The sequence below is a fragment of the Colias eurytheme genome, chromosome 29 (assembly GCF_061535395.1).
Source record: "Colias eurytheme isolate Ceu_HAF_F1 chromosome 29, ilColEury1 Martin Lab GWU primary, whole genome shotgun sequence".
NCBI lineage: Eukaryota > Metazoa > Arthropoda > Insecta > Lepidoptera > Pieridae > Colias > Colias eurytheme.
In genome coordinates this window covers 752,995-767,800 of record NC_143008.1, presented here as the reverse complement: position 1 = coordinate 767,800, position 14,806 = coordinate 752,995, and the positions used below count along the sequence as shown (strand labels likewise).

General features: G+C 31.8%; 2 protein-coding genes across 2 annotated transcripts in view; one reads left to right on the top strand and one right to left on the bottom strand.

Moving 5' to 3' along the window:
* The first annotated feature begins 328 nt into the window (after window positions 1-328).
* On the top strand, window positions 329-6,352 carry Fdx2 (Adrenodoxin-like protein 2, mitochondrial Ferredoxin 2). The gene is made up of 3 exons (XM_090118170.1): window positions 329-633; window positions 2,737-2,916; window positions 5,356-6,352. The coding sequence occupies exons 1-3, from the start codon at window positions 494-496 to the stop codon at window positions 5,510-5,512; spliced, it is 477 nt and encodes a 158-aa protein (XP_089974296.1). The 5' UTR covers window positions 329-493; the 3' UTR covers window positions 5,513-6,352.
* Window positions 6,353-11,718: 5,366 nt separating this feature from the next.
* Window positions 11,719-14,806, bottom strand: part of fbl (pantothenate kinase 3 fbl) — a 37,186-nt gene continuing 34,098 nt past the window's right edge. Inside the window, exons 10-11 of the mRNA XM_090118320.1 lie at window positions 14,618-14,733; window positions 11,719-14,154 (exon numbers count right to left, since the gene is read on the bottom strand). Coding sequence (XP_089974446.1) covers window positions 14,070-14,154; window positions 14,618-14,733 — 201 coding nt within the window. The 3' untranslated portion in view covers window positions 11,719-14,069. The remainder of the gene's footprint in view (window positions 14,155-14,617; window positions 14,734-14,806) is intronic.

Genomic DNA, 14,806 nt, shown 5'->3' with positions numbered 1-14,806 from the left:
AGTATCGCTTTTTAATAATTGGTTCAGATACTTATTTTATTTAGCATAAATAATAATTGTCTCATCCAACAATGCTTCTGAATGACGTTGTTGGCAATTTATCAACAAACTCATGTACAAAAACTAACCTTTTGCACGGAATATTACAGCATACATAGTAGCCTTGGGTAAACTTCGTATTAACAGTGGCAATACCAAGTTAGGTGTGAAAGTGATAAAACACAACAATTTTCTTGTTACACGTCAAATGTTCATACCGAAATCTCCAGTGTATAAGATTTAAGCTTCTTGGGCATGAAGCAATCAGCTGTCACTACTCACGTCGTGGACTTGGCATTTGGCAATCGTAATTTCCGAATTCAAGATCACTTTAACATTTTGATAAGAAGTTACGATAATGCAATACTAACTTGTGAGTTGTGACGCTGTTTAAGTGTGAATTATTTATAAGTTAGGTGTTTGTGACTTAGAAGTTATTCCACATTATACAATAATGTTTAGAAATATAATAAAAAGTTTGCCTAAATACATAGTGCCGAGTGTGAGGAAAAATAACGGTCCAATGACGACTTTTGGCAATTATAGTAATTTGGTACCTCTATCGACGACACGACCCGCTTTGCAAGCAGATAAGTAAGTATTTTCTATATAATATATTGTCATAATTTTTTATTTATTTAAAAATTAAAGGTACTTAAATATATCAGATAGGTAATCAGCATGAGTGTCGTCTGAACTCTGTACATATAGAATAAATCAACATTTTAACCCCTATTAGAAATAAGTTGAAAAAATCACCAATGTCCTTTTCAGTTAAGGTTGTTAAACTTTAATATAATGACCGAAAAGTATAATCAGTTATTTTGGCTTAACTGTACTTTGTATATTCTTTAAAATAACCTGTATATTTGTTTTAATTATTTTCTATCGAAAATCAATAAATCATATCAGTAATAAGTTCAATAATATCAATAATTTTCATAGCTGTTATATAATTATGAGGTATCTTTGAAGATAAAACATCAGGGCTAAATGTTAAGGAGATATAGGTACACCTTCCAAATATGAAAATCTAGCTGCTACTCTAACTAACATTTATATTAATTATACTATACTAGCTGTGCCGCAGGGCAAAACCAGTTTTATAATAAAAAATTTAGTAGTTTAATGAATTGGAAATAATTGTAAATACATATAAACTTGCATTTTTTCTCTCTCTTTAGAGTAAAGCTAAAAAGCTCCTTTAAAGCTCCTTTAAAGCAAAACCACAGGGTTTTACCCGCATTGTTCGCTCCTATTGATCTTAGCATGATGACATATAGCTTATAGCCTTCCTCAATAAATGGAATATCTAACAGTGAAATAATTTTTCAAATCGAGTGTTGGTTCCTGAGATTTGTGCAATGAAGCAAACAAACAAACTTCAGCTATTAGATACTTTTCCTTTCGTTTTTATAAGAATTATAAGAGAACTTTCCTTAAGATCAACCCTAACTGTGGTCTGTGGATGCAATAAAAAATACAGGAGTGATATTCCAGTGGGATTCCCAGGTGTGGCCAAACTAGGCAGAATTTCGGATAATTTTCATTGCAGCTTTCATTCTTTTCAAAAATAATGGAACATTTCCTTTGAGTTACATTTTCTATATACAGTATGAAAAGTAGATTCCCCTCCCAGGTCACAGTCCACCGTGTATATTATTTGATAATCAATAATTACCTGGGAAAACCTTCTATATTACAAAAAAATACAAAAGAATCGTTATAAGTGCAAAACTTGAGAACGGCTGAACCGATTTTGTTAATTCATTTTCTATAATATTCCTTCAAGTACGAGAATGGTTTTTATGGTGAGAAAACGTAAACATATACCATGGGCAACCCCGGGGCAGACCACTAGTAATATAAGAAAAACCATGTCACAAAGGAATAATATTGCTTTCTAGTGAAGGATCTATCTAAAAACAGTTCAGTTGTTTTGTAGCTTTTTCGTTTTCAAATTATCATTTTACTACCATGAGGTTCATTTAAAAATAAATTGACATTGAAGAATGGCATAACCTTTGGCTATAACACATCTTGCAAAAGTGTTTATTCAGATGTACAAATAATACTTGTTTTTACTTTATATATTACATAACATAATTTGCGCTATTGTAAGCATTACAAGCATTTTCATGTGTTAACAAATTGTATGTATTCAGGCATTCGAGACAATTAAAAATATGTTATTTTTAATGCAATAAAAGGTATGATTTAAATATAAAATAATTTGCAAAAGGAAGCAATATTAAGTACCTCCATGCTTCATTGTCATCTTAAATGAGAAAATAAACAATAATTTTTTATTTAAAATTTTCATAAAATCTGTTGCCCATATAACTGCAAAAAAGAAAAACATTTTATGCAAGACACTACTTACTATCATTAGCTTCCATTTTGACTGAGTTTTAAATATCAATTGACTTAAGTATTTAATAATTAAAATTGCCTCCTTGGTACAGTGATAAACGCGTGAACCGTGTAGAACCGAGGGGCCCTGGGTTCGATTCCCGGTGGGAACGAAGAAAAAAAAATGTCTCGTACTGGCTGGACATAGAAGGCTGATCATCTACTTGTCCCTAGACTTGTTACCAAGAAAGTCGATCAGTGAAACAGATGCATGCATAATGCATCTGCCCCCATATCATAGGGTACACGGGACTTACGTATTTAATAGAGATTTCCATTACGCAGGGTTAAGGTCACCTTCCTCCTGTACGACGGCCGCAAGCTCGAAGCCGAAGGCAAAGTAGGCGACACGCTTCTGGACGTGATCGTGAACAACGACCTCGATATCGACGGCTATGGAGCCTGCGAGGGGACAGTAACTTGCTCCACGTGTCACGTGGTACTGACGCAGGAGGACTTCGACAGGTACAATACGACCAACGTAACTTGGCGGGCCTGAACATAGCCTCTACGAACTTTTGCGCATGTACACTCGTAAAAAAAAGTGTTATAGGCATTTATTTCTTTTAAACTGAAATTCGAATAAAAATTTCCTTATACAGAGACCAAGTACAAATAAAATAAATATCAAAACGCTATGAGACATAAAGCAATAAAAATAACCTAATGAATTCAGGATTCACTCAGCAACTCTTAAAAAAACTTTGTCAACATTTTTTACGCCTTCTTCTTTTTCTTTTTTAAAATACTGCGTTAAATCGAATATTATTTTTCTCGCCTGGCGATTTAAAACCATATTATGCTTTGGTGGCATCTTTGTTCCCGAATAATACAAAATTCCAAGTAGAATATTCCAAATTATCACTAAAACAAACTTAAACACGAACAAATTTAAACTTAACACTCAACAATATAATAATAAGTTAATAACAAATAATAACGATCAACTCAACGAAAACTTTTGTAACCGCCTGTACTCAAGACAGAGATAGCGACACGAACACGACACCAATGTTAACGTGTGACTGAGATACATAATTGCGTACCGAGAATTGCCGAATATGCACGAAGTTATACGACGTAAACAAAAAGGGATGTCCACTATGCGTGTCTGAGGATATTGATTAATCGATTTTTTTTTCAAATCGATTGAAATTGAATTGTGAAATATATTTATATTTAATTTTATAATAGGTTTCAAATATTCTCAATCAGTCCTTATTGTAGTGGTCGTTTATAAATAAATGATATTTAACTAAATCATGTCTTACAACCATGAAAATAAAATGTTATTAGTTTTTTTTTGCTATTAAACTCGAAATCTCTTTTACTAACGACAAAATTCAATAAGTTTGTAAAGCTATTTCGTTCAGTATCTCATATAAACAAAAATCAATAAATTTCAAATCGATAAAAATCGATTGCGATATTCGTTCGAATAAAGGGATGATTGTGTTTACATAGAGTCAATCCCTAGCCTAGATCTCCGCCCCGCGCACGCCGCCTCATGCCACCATTTCGTTCCTAAAAAACGTTCGTGCGCAGCCTTCTGCGCGAAGTTCAGGCCCGCCAAGTTACGTCGGCCGTAGTGTAATATTGATATGACAAAGAACACATACAATAATCCACTAGACTCACATACAAAAATTGTCCGAAACAAAACTATGCCTGCTCGTTTATAGGCAGAGTTTTGTAATGAGCGTGACTTAGGCTTCTGCTCTCTTAAGGTATTATTTTTGATTGTGATGTATGTACATATAACACCGCTCGCGCTTCTTTAATTTGATGACCTTTTAATAGACAACTTCAACAACATTTTTGTTAATGTATGGACATAAAAAATTACTAGCATTTTTATGAACTTTAAGTTAGGAGATTGTGTTTTGATTTGTCGTGGTTGTGGGATTATTTATTTCAATTAATGTGTTTATTTTAATTTTTTCTAACATCTAAAATTGCAATTAAATGATAGTTGAGAAACAAACAAGTCGATTTATTGAGTCAATGTGATGTCAGCAATTTCGTTGACACAAATATACAGCCTGAAGTTATTCAGCATACTTTTTTAATTTATGTAGTAAATTAGATCTATACCAATAATGAAATTGGAGTGTCTGTTTGTAATGTTAAAATTAAACCGCTTTTTTTCTAAATGCATATGGATGTATATACGGTACACTTAAAAAATAATAATTTTTACAACTTTTATATGTCTGTTTGTTCCGGCTAATCTCTGGAACGATTTTTCAAAAAAAAGTTAATCTCTGCATGAGAATTAAATTTCCTCTGTCGAGCAAAGTCCACACTGACCAAGCTGCAATTGATTTTCATATTATTATATTATAGACTAGCGGTCCGCCCCGGCTTCGCCCGTGGTACATAATATTTACGTTTTCTCTACATAAGAACCATCCTCGTACTTCAAGGAATATAATAAAAAAAGAATTATCGAAATCGGTTCAGCCGTTCTCGAGTTATGCGCTTACCAACACATTTTGCGATTCATTTTTATATATAAGACTAGCGGTCCGCCCCGGCTTCGCCCGTGGTACATATTTTCGTTTTCTCTACATAAAAACCATCCTCGTACTTCAAGGAATATAATAAAAAAAGAATTATCGAAATCGGTTCAGCCGTTCTCGAGTTATGCGCTTACCAACACATTTTGCGATTCATTTTTATAAATAAGATTAACATATCATTCCCACGGGAATTTTTAACTACGCGGGGCGAAGCCGCCGCGGCCGTTGAAAGCTAATAATTCACGCGGGCGGAAAGATAGCTTTTGAGAAGTACCTTTTAAAATAATAATGGTAATAATAAAATCTTTATTTAAATCTCACAACATTAGCAGCAAAACTATAATACTTAAAAGTTTTATTCGTCTCTATCATTCTTTCGCAGATTACCCGAAGAAGCGGGCGACGAAGAACGAGACATGTTAGACCTGGCCTACGGTCTTACGGACACTTCTCGGCTCGGCTGCCAAGTGACACTCACTAAGGAACTCGACGGACTCGTAGTGAAAGTGCCCGAAAGTGTGAACGACGCACGCAGTTGATAGATGGCGCTGTACTCAATTAAACATATTCAACCTCTTTACCAGTTGAAATTGTAGCTAGCTTAATTTTTTTGTTGAATTTGTAAACCCTGAAAAGTGAATGTTTTGTAAATGCCAAAAGTAAATACGATTTGAGAAATAATCAGTTTTGACAATTTTTTGAAAAAATTGGTCCTTCGAGAATTTTTGGATGTAAATGGCGTTGAATTTTATTTAAAAGAATTTAAGAGATCATAATAATATTATTTGTTAAGCGAAATAGTGTATGTGTGAATTGTTTTTATTATAGTTGATTGTCACGGTCTTGGGATCTTTGCATATGTTTTAGAATGTAAATCAATTAAATTCATAATTTATTTAATAAATTATTGAATTATATGTGACAACTTTACGGGGTTTTATTTTAAACCAAAAAAGAAAACTATAGTTTTGTGAGTTGCCTATAACCCCAATGAAAGAAAAAAGAAACAAGTTCCCAGTAACCTTTTTATTATTTATCAAAAAAGTATATTTAAGTGTGAATTTTGCACAATAAATTACCTACTTAACATAAATGTAATAAAATCCTAATTTCGTTTTTGAAAGCAATATTTTATATTGCAATTCGAAAAAAAATAATAAAAAAGCCATAATTATAAATGTTTTTTTATCAATACAAGCTATGATAATAAAATTATAGTAGTAACTTGTCATCAATCGACTCTCAACTATTTAAGATAAGATCGACTGATAAAGGGCAGCAATTGTTTTTTAGAAGTATTAAAATGTGTTTATATACAATAGTTATGATAGATACGTAATGTTACTGTTTTGAGGTATTTTAATAAATTATTTTTCGAGTACCTATATGACTTTTATTCAATCTCCCGTGTTATTTTTTCGTGGTAAAAGTAGGCTACATCTATACTAATATTATAAAGCTGAAGAGTTTGTTTGTTTGAACGCGCTAATCTCGGGAACTACTGATCCGATTTAGAAAATTCTTTCGGTTAGCCCATTTATCGATGAAGGCTATAGGCTATTTATCATCTCGCTAAGACCAACAGGACCGGAGCCACGCGGGTGAAACCGCGGAGTGCAGCTAGTATAATATATACTACATCTCCAGGACCAAAAATCATGCCATAAAATTGACCGATTTTTATTAATGTAGCCTGTCGGTATTATATTTGTTTAAAAAAATAATGTGGAATTTAATGCTGTTTCAGGATTATAAGATTTTCTTTTATCGGACGATGTCTTCTTACATCTAAAAACCAATAAAACATAATCATGATGAAAAGCAAAATCTAAAATTAATGAGCATGACTTTCAATTTTAAATTTAGTTTTTGATAACAAAGCCCTTATCCGGTAGAAACATACTTCTTAAACAGCAGTGTCATGTATAAAATTTTATTGTATATTGTTTTTATTTGTAAGTATGCTCACAATCAATGTCAAAAGCAAACGATTTTTACTTAGATCATTAAGTAATGGATGGAGTACGCTGGCAAATGTTCTAACTAAACTTTCTGCCGATTTTGGTGCGGGGAGGGTAACTCACACTGATGAAACACAATGAAACATAATCACACATTCACAAAAATAATTTGTGTCACGAAAGTCGTAAAAATTTACGACCTTTTAAGCGGCGAGTTTTTAAATTCAACTCTATCACTAAGTTCATAAAGATTAAATTTGTATTTCATTCCAAGATAGTCTCGTGGGGAGTGGGGTTCAATATCGCGTTCTAAATTCAACTTTATCAGTCAGGTCATAAAGATTAAATTTGTATTTCTTTACAAGATAGTCTCGTAAGGAATGCGGTTCATTAACGCGTTTTAAATTCAACTTTATCTCCTAGTTCATACAGATTAAATTTGTATATTTTCTTTCCATGATAGTCTCGTGGGGCCGCATCAATGATCGAGTAAACATGACTCGATTATTTGTCTTGATCATATCGCTAAACGATACATCGACGATTATTAGAAATTGCATTTAATTAGAAATGTACGTTAAAAAAATAAAAAAATATATACAAATGAAAGGTTATTCCATCTTTTTTAATATTCGACATGTTTGAATTGCTTCTGCAAGACTTGACAGTACAAAACGGCATTTTTAGCGGAGCACTCGCAGACGTCCTTTCGATGTCTTACGAATACGCAGAGTGCTTGTAATCGATTACGCAAGTAGTTTTTATGAAAGCATAAGATTTTTCGATGCGAATAATCTTATACCTCGGCAAAAGGGGAAACGCCTGCGAGTGTTATCCATTACTTAATGATCTAAGGATTTTTAGGTCATTTGATGGTATAGAAAATAATATATTCACTTATTACTTGGGTATGATAGGTATCACCCTCGACATTTAGGGCAGATATAATACATATTTTACATGTTTGACTGATTGATTTTATTTATTGGTTCAGTGAATTATGTGATTCTGTGTCCTGCTAGCCCTATAAATTGTTAGTTGTGCAAAATGTTATACTGAAAAAAGAATATATCGATTTTCGAATTTCGAAGATGTTTTAATGCGCACTGAATTTTCATCTTTAATTTTCATCTTTTTAAACTTTCATCACTTTATAGGTACCTACAGAATCTTAATTTCAGCATATTTTTTGGCAGGACAATAATTAAGTAATTGTTTCAAAATGAAACTGCAATGGTTACATACACATGAACTTTCCGGTAAATACTAATTAAATTTTAATTTCAGTAGAATTAATATATGCGTATAGACATGCCCGGCCATATTGGAGTAATAAGATGAGAAGTGGATACTATTACAAGCATTCGCCAATTCAAGTCCATAATCATTACCACCACATATCGTCATTAGAAAATCTACAGTTCAGAAAAAACTTCCCCAACGACTTAAAAATTGTAAACAAATTGTTCGATAAAAATGGAATGCTCTATATTACAAACAAGAGGGACGATTTCGATAGAGTCATCAATAAATTACTAAACGATATTGTGAAATACCAATCTGATAAAAAATTACTGCGGCAGCAAAGGCGGGAAATTTCAAATTTACGTTCGAAAAAAGAAAGAATGGACGCAATTTGGCCGAAAATGGAATTCGATTTTAATGAATTAGTTGCATAACAAAGATTTGCCTAGAAATTTAATGGGAAGAAGATAGCATCAGTATTTTAATAAATTGTATTGCTATTAATTGTTTATAATGTACAATATTAAATAATTAGTTCAACTAAATTCCGTATTGAATAAACTATATATTTTAAAATCTGTTGTCGTTGGCTTTTGTGATATGATCAATTTGTGAATTTTCATTGTTCACACGTGTAAATACTATCTGAATTCTATGAAAAAGTTTTGGCTACTGAACTCGAAACTGCAACTATCGCCTCTCGTAATCCATACTAATATTATAAATGCGAAAGTAACTCTGTCTGTCTGTCTGTTACTCAATCACGCCTAAACTACTGAACCAATTTGCATGAAATTTGGTATGGAGATAATTTGATACCCGAGAAAGGACATAGGCTACTTTTTATTGCGAAATATGTACCACGGGCGAAGCCGGGGCGGACCGCTAGTAAATTATATACTGAATAGGTATATAGAAATGAAACTTGACATACCTACACTACTTACCTAAAATGTGCGTTTTTTTGATACTGTGGTTTTTATTCGAATAGAAAGTACAAACATGGTCAACGTGAGATTGAAAAATCAATCTTTACTTATCTGTTTACTAGATTATAGCTAATCTCAGGAACTATTGGTCCGATTTGAACAATTATTTTTGTGATAGAGGTCATTTATCGAGGAAGGCTATATAGGCTATAATCATTACTTAAGACCAACAGGAGCGGAGCACTGCTGTTTAAATAAATATAAAGGGTTGTAAAATAAAACAAAATCTTGATAATAGATTATTTATTTCTAATCACATTATAAAATATTAAAAATCGCTTATATTACATACAGTCATTCAACTGAAACATAATAATTATGCGTAACAAAACCCTGAAATACAAATTTTTACTCATTTAAAACAAAAATTGCTGACATCAATCCGTCTCGCTCACTCATATGTATAAAAGAATGCTAGAGCGAGATAGACTGATTTCTCTTATAAGGGCTAGTATACACTAAGCCTTTTTACAATACCCGCTATTAATATAAAAAAAATGTATGTCCTTTTCATAGATCGTCAAAATAAGACAACGCAGTAATACTTTTTATTAAACTGCTTAAAACCCCACACTTGTAAGACTTTAACGGTTTTAAACCCGGTTTCTACTATCTCTGTCTCAAACTCCTTGAAAGCTCTTTTAGTTAGCGAAAGTACAAGTCTAAGAAATTTTAAGACTCGAGAGAGATAGCAGAAACCTACCGTTTCACAAAACTTATACTATTTTGTGCGATAGAATCGCATCACGTCCCTCATCATGCGAATTTTTAGCATTATTGTTTAATTTTTGCATAATTTATGGATAAGGGGGCGTCCATAAATTACTTGAGGTGTTTTTTTTATTTAATTGCGTGACATTTGTCGAGACTTTCTCCCCAACGTAAGGTTCTGAGATTTCACTCGACTCCCTCCCCCCTTAAAAACTATCATGTAATTTATGGACGCCCCCTAATATCATTATTTTATATTATTGCATGTGATTACAATTCATTTTGCATCTATACAGCATAATGTATGTTATTTTAATATTAATTAATAATTGTTCAATGCAAAACAACTTACATATTATCGAATAAGAATTTTAAAACTCATTATAATACAACAATCACTATATCCATATGTGATAATTTTAACGGACTTTCAGCACAATATGATTAACAAATTTCAATCACAAAACTTAAAATAACAAGAAATCCAGTTTTAAATAGGTTAAAATTATTTTAATTTACACAATATCAGAGATAAAATAACTGTCTCAAGAAGATATGTCAAAATTATTAAAACAAATAATTATTTTAAATAACGATTATTATTATATGTAAAAACCATTGCCATTAAAGAAAATTCAATCTACTTTATCTCTATAAATATTTTTACACGAAAACGTATTTATATACAAATAAACGCTGCGCTTAGTGTGTCACGACCCTTATGATAAAAAAAAATATTATACAAACCAAAGTATCTCACCAAGTATTCAATAATTTAAAAACATTTGCAAAATGAGAACCTTGCGTCCGTGCAACCGTGTAATCTAGAAAAATCTAGAAATATATATAAATCCAATAATAATTATAAGTAAATAGGTGTAGATAGGGTACCAACACAACATTCGAGTTAAATTTATACTAATACTAGCGGTCCGCCCCGGCTTCGCCCGTGGTACATATTTCGCAATATAAGGTAGCCTATGTCCTTTCTCGGGTATCAAAATATCTCCATACCAAATTTCATGCAAATTGGTTCAGTAGTTTAGGTGTGATTGAGTAACAGACAGACAGACAGAGTTACTTTCGCATTTATAATATTAGTATGGATTATAAAGCTGAAGCGTTTGTTTGTGTGAACGCGCTAATCTCAGGAACTAACTGGTCCGATTTGAAAAATTATTTCAGTGTTAGATAGCCCATCATATCGAGGAAGGGTATAGGCTATATATCATTACGGACCAACAGGAGCAGAGCACTGCGGGTGAAACTGCGGGGCACAGCTAGTTAAAAAAAACTCGCTTTAATAAGATAAACTTTGAAATTATTATAACCGGTCCTTGATAAGTGTACAGAGTTTGAATTAAATCTGTCCGTTTAAAGCCGAAATCGAGTCTAAAGGAGTCAGTTACATACAAACATACATATGAGCTTATTACACGTCAAGGTGAGATGGCATGATTCAACTATAGTGAGGGAAAGAGACAACTGAAGTGTAATCTGGCTAATTAGCCACATTTCGCTTTAGCCTATCTACACCTTTCTACTTATAATATTATTGTTAAAACCTAACCCCCTACTATCACCGTATCCCTTCTTAAATAACAATAAATTATATATTTTAACCTAAATAAATACGTGAGGAAATAAAGTATCAGATAAGACCTCTAAACAACGAACATGGGATTTTTTAAACTTATAAGCATAAAAAAATGAATTTCGTAAGCATTTTATATCTAAGGTAAGTCCTCCAAAGAAAAAATGACTTAAAATTGGATAATTCTTTGCTATATTTCATAAAAAAAATAAAAAAATCGATCTATTTTTCCTAAGAGAATATTCTCTTTATAAAAACTATTAAAACATTAAAATTTATCATTTTAGCGTTCCCCACGTTCGTGTTTAGACTTACGCGTGCAAAATTTGTAAAATTTCCTAAAGCATTCATTCGAAACAATACACAATAATGAATAGAACCTATTTATTTATTACTTTAGCGATTGATATATACATTTGTGCTTTTTGTAATAATATTATAATGTAGTACATTTCTTTTGGACGCTTAAAAGTTGCATATATGATTATAGTTATCATAAATAGAGTAGGCAAGACACTTTAAAGAGATTTTTTAAGCCAATTGCTCGAAAGCTCTGCCTATTAGACGCGTAAGTAGAGTTTTGCTTCGGACATGTTTTTATCAGCCATCTGGTTACCATAACACAAGCGAAAGCTTAGTATGCGATCAGATCGTACCGTGTGTGAAAATTGTCTTGAAATATTTATTTATTTATATTATAAAAAATCGTGTTTTCCTATTTGTGTCTCTTTATAGAAACAAACTGTCAAATCTTTCGTACTCTCTCTAACGTACTTATTACTTTTCTTTTTGAAGTGATACTTCTTTAGATGCGTTGAGAATAAAATTTCAATATCGCGTAATGGCAATACCGTCACGTTATGGAGTAAAGCGACGATTTTAGTATCTGAATCTTGCCAAAGAAGTTTCACTTCTGACACGTGTGCACAGCGCACACGCTCTTCTTACATCTTATTGTCTCTTTCGATGTCAAACCTACTCTATTTGTGTATTTATTTAATATCGAATAGGTATTCTGCTATATGTATGAAAATTTGGAGAAACAAGCTTAGCCATAAAAAGAACATAAAAAGAACTTTTTTAAACTTTCAACGTAGCTTAAACTGCGTTTATAGTACACAAGTAACATAAAATATACATATTTTTATTATAATTGTCTGTTTAAATTAAACCAATGGTTATTTTAAACTGAAGTTTGCAAGAAAACTTGATAATTAAGGACTTACTTTTATTTATTTTTATAAGAACATATATTTTTTGCGTCTTCCCCAATTATTTCTCTCGTTTAGAAATGTTCTAATTAGACTATTAACTGAAAAAGTTATTGAAAAATGATAATTCATATACATATATTAATAATTCAACAATAATAATTTTTGTTTGTAAAACAAATTATACATATAATAATATAATCTATATTGATTTAAAAACGGCAAAGTATATAAATCTAAGGCATATATTGAAGAAGGCAACCCAAGATACAGATATTCATTTTAAATTACTTTTATACATAAGTAGTTAATATTATAATACATAATGTATTTTTTTATTATTTGGGGTTGCCACATGCGAGGTTTTTAATTTATGTGGATATAATTTTTAAATGGACATTGGATGATAAATTAAAATATCATTTTTACGTGTGTGCTGAATTAAGTTCAAATCTGTATAAAAAAAATTAGCGCTTTTTATACTTTTCATTTATCTGGCAACCCTAACTGTTACAATTTTAGAATAAAGCACAGAGTACAAATTTAAATGTGTAGCCAATTTTAATTTTGTGTAATAATTATTAAAATATACAATATACACTAACAGAACTACATCCGCAAAAGTACAGAAACATACTAAAATAAAGTTGAATGTATCCAAAACTAATTTTATTTAAAATATTTCAGTTTACATAGTATAAAAAAGAAAGAACAGAACTATACATTTTTATTTAATCCAAAACCATACGCGATTGAAACATAAACAAAAACACACTGAAAATTCCCTAAAAAAAAAGACGTGTGTCACTCGGGGACTGCCGCGGTAAAGCTATTGCATGCTATGCCTTCAAGCCACACCTCCGCCCGTCGGAGTGGGGAGCGTGAGGTTTTTTCGTTACGGAATTTCTGGATTCGGTCCCCGCGCTCAAGGCCCGCGATAGAAGCTATGCAATAGCTTAGAAAAAATGGCTACCCATTTAAAATCCCACCCTGTATACACAATATATGTTATATTATACACACACATTGATATACTATAAACAACAAGACTCACAATCGCTTACAAAAAGCTCTTCAAAATCTTTATACAAAACATTCATTGAAATAACAACTTTATTTCGTAGCAGTAATGTTCAAAGTCTATTGCTCGAAAACTCTGCCTATTAGGCGCAGAAGCAGAGTTTTGATTCAAACTCAAACGACATGTTTTTTAAGTTCAAAGTCGATTGTACACGCTTATTACAAAACCCTGCCCATTAGACGCGTAGGCAGAGTTTAGTTTCGGACATTTAATTTTCAGCATAATGAGTCTAGTTGTTTATTGTACGTCAATGATTGTTGTTGAAAATGATTGATTTTGATGTTTTTGATGTTGTTGATGCAATTCACCTGTCGCTGTGTTCAGAGTTGCAATTCTGTTTGTGGTTCTTACTGTCGTAGTGTAGCAGGCAACCGACTGCGCCGAAATAGCTGCGAATTTTAAAATTGGTAGTCAGTAAAATTAATATAAGTAATAGTTATCAATAGTCTCTAATATGTATGACAAATATTCAAGATAGTAATTGCTAAAACTCTTGACTCTATATGTCCCATTATAATAAACATTGTGTGCTTTCAAGGAAGTGCGAAACGGCTGGACCGATTTCGATGAGACTTTCACTTCGCACATAAGTTACGCAATAAATTGCCCGGAAACATTTTGAGCTTTAAAAATTTTTAAAACAATATCGGTACGTATAACAATATAAATATGCTTCACTCTTTAAAACTACGTAACAAATTTTGATGCAGTTTTTTTAATATATAGTTCCTTGAGTCATTCTCAAGGAAAGTTTTAATTTATAATTTGTCAAGTTTTCTACAAAGCGCAAATCAAGCCTAGTCTTAATTTATTTATTAAGTAATAAAATATATAAAAAAATAAAATACAAACCCTTCGTGTTCAAGGAACAACGCTTTCAAAGCTCCCTTGGACCAGTAGGACATCGCGTACGACAACAGTTTCATAGACAGCGGGTTCACTCGAAGGAAGTTGCCGCAGAAAACTACCTGTTTATAATAATAATAATAAAATATTAATATAATAATAATTAATAATATTAATAATAACCTTTTTGGGAGC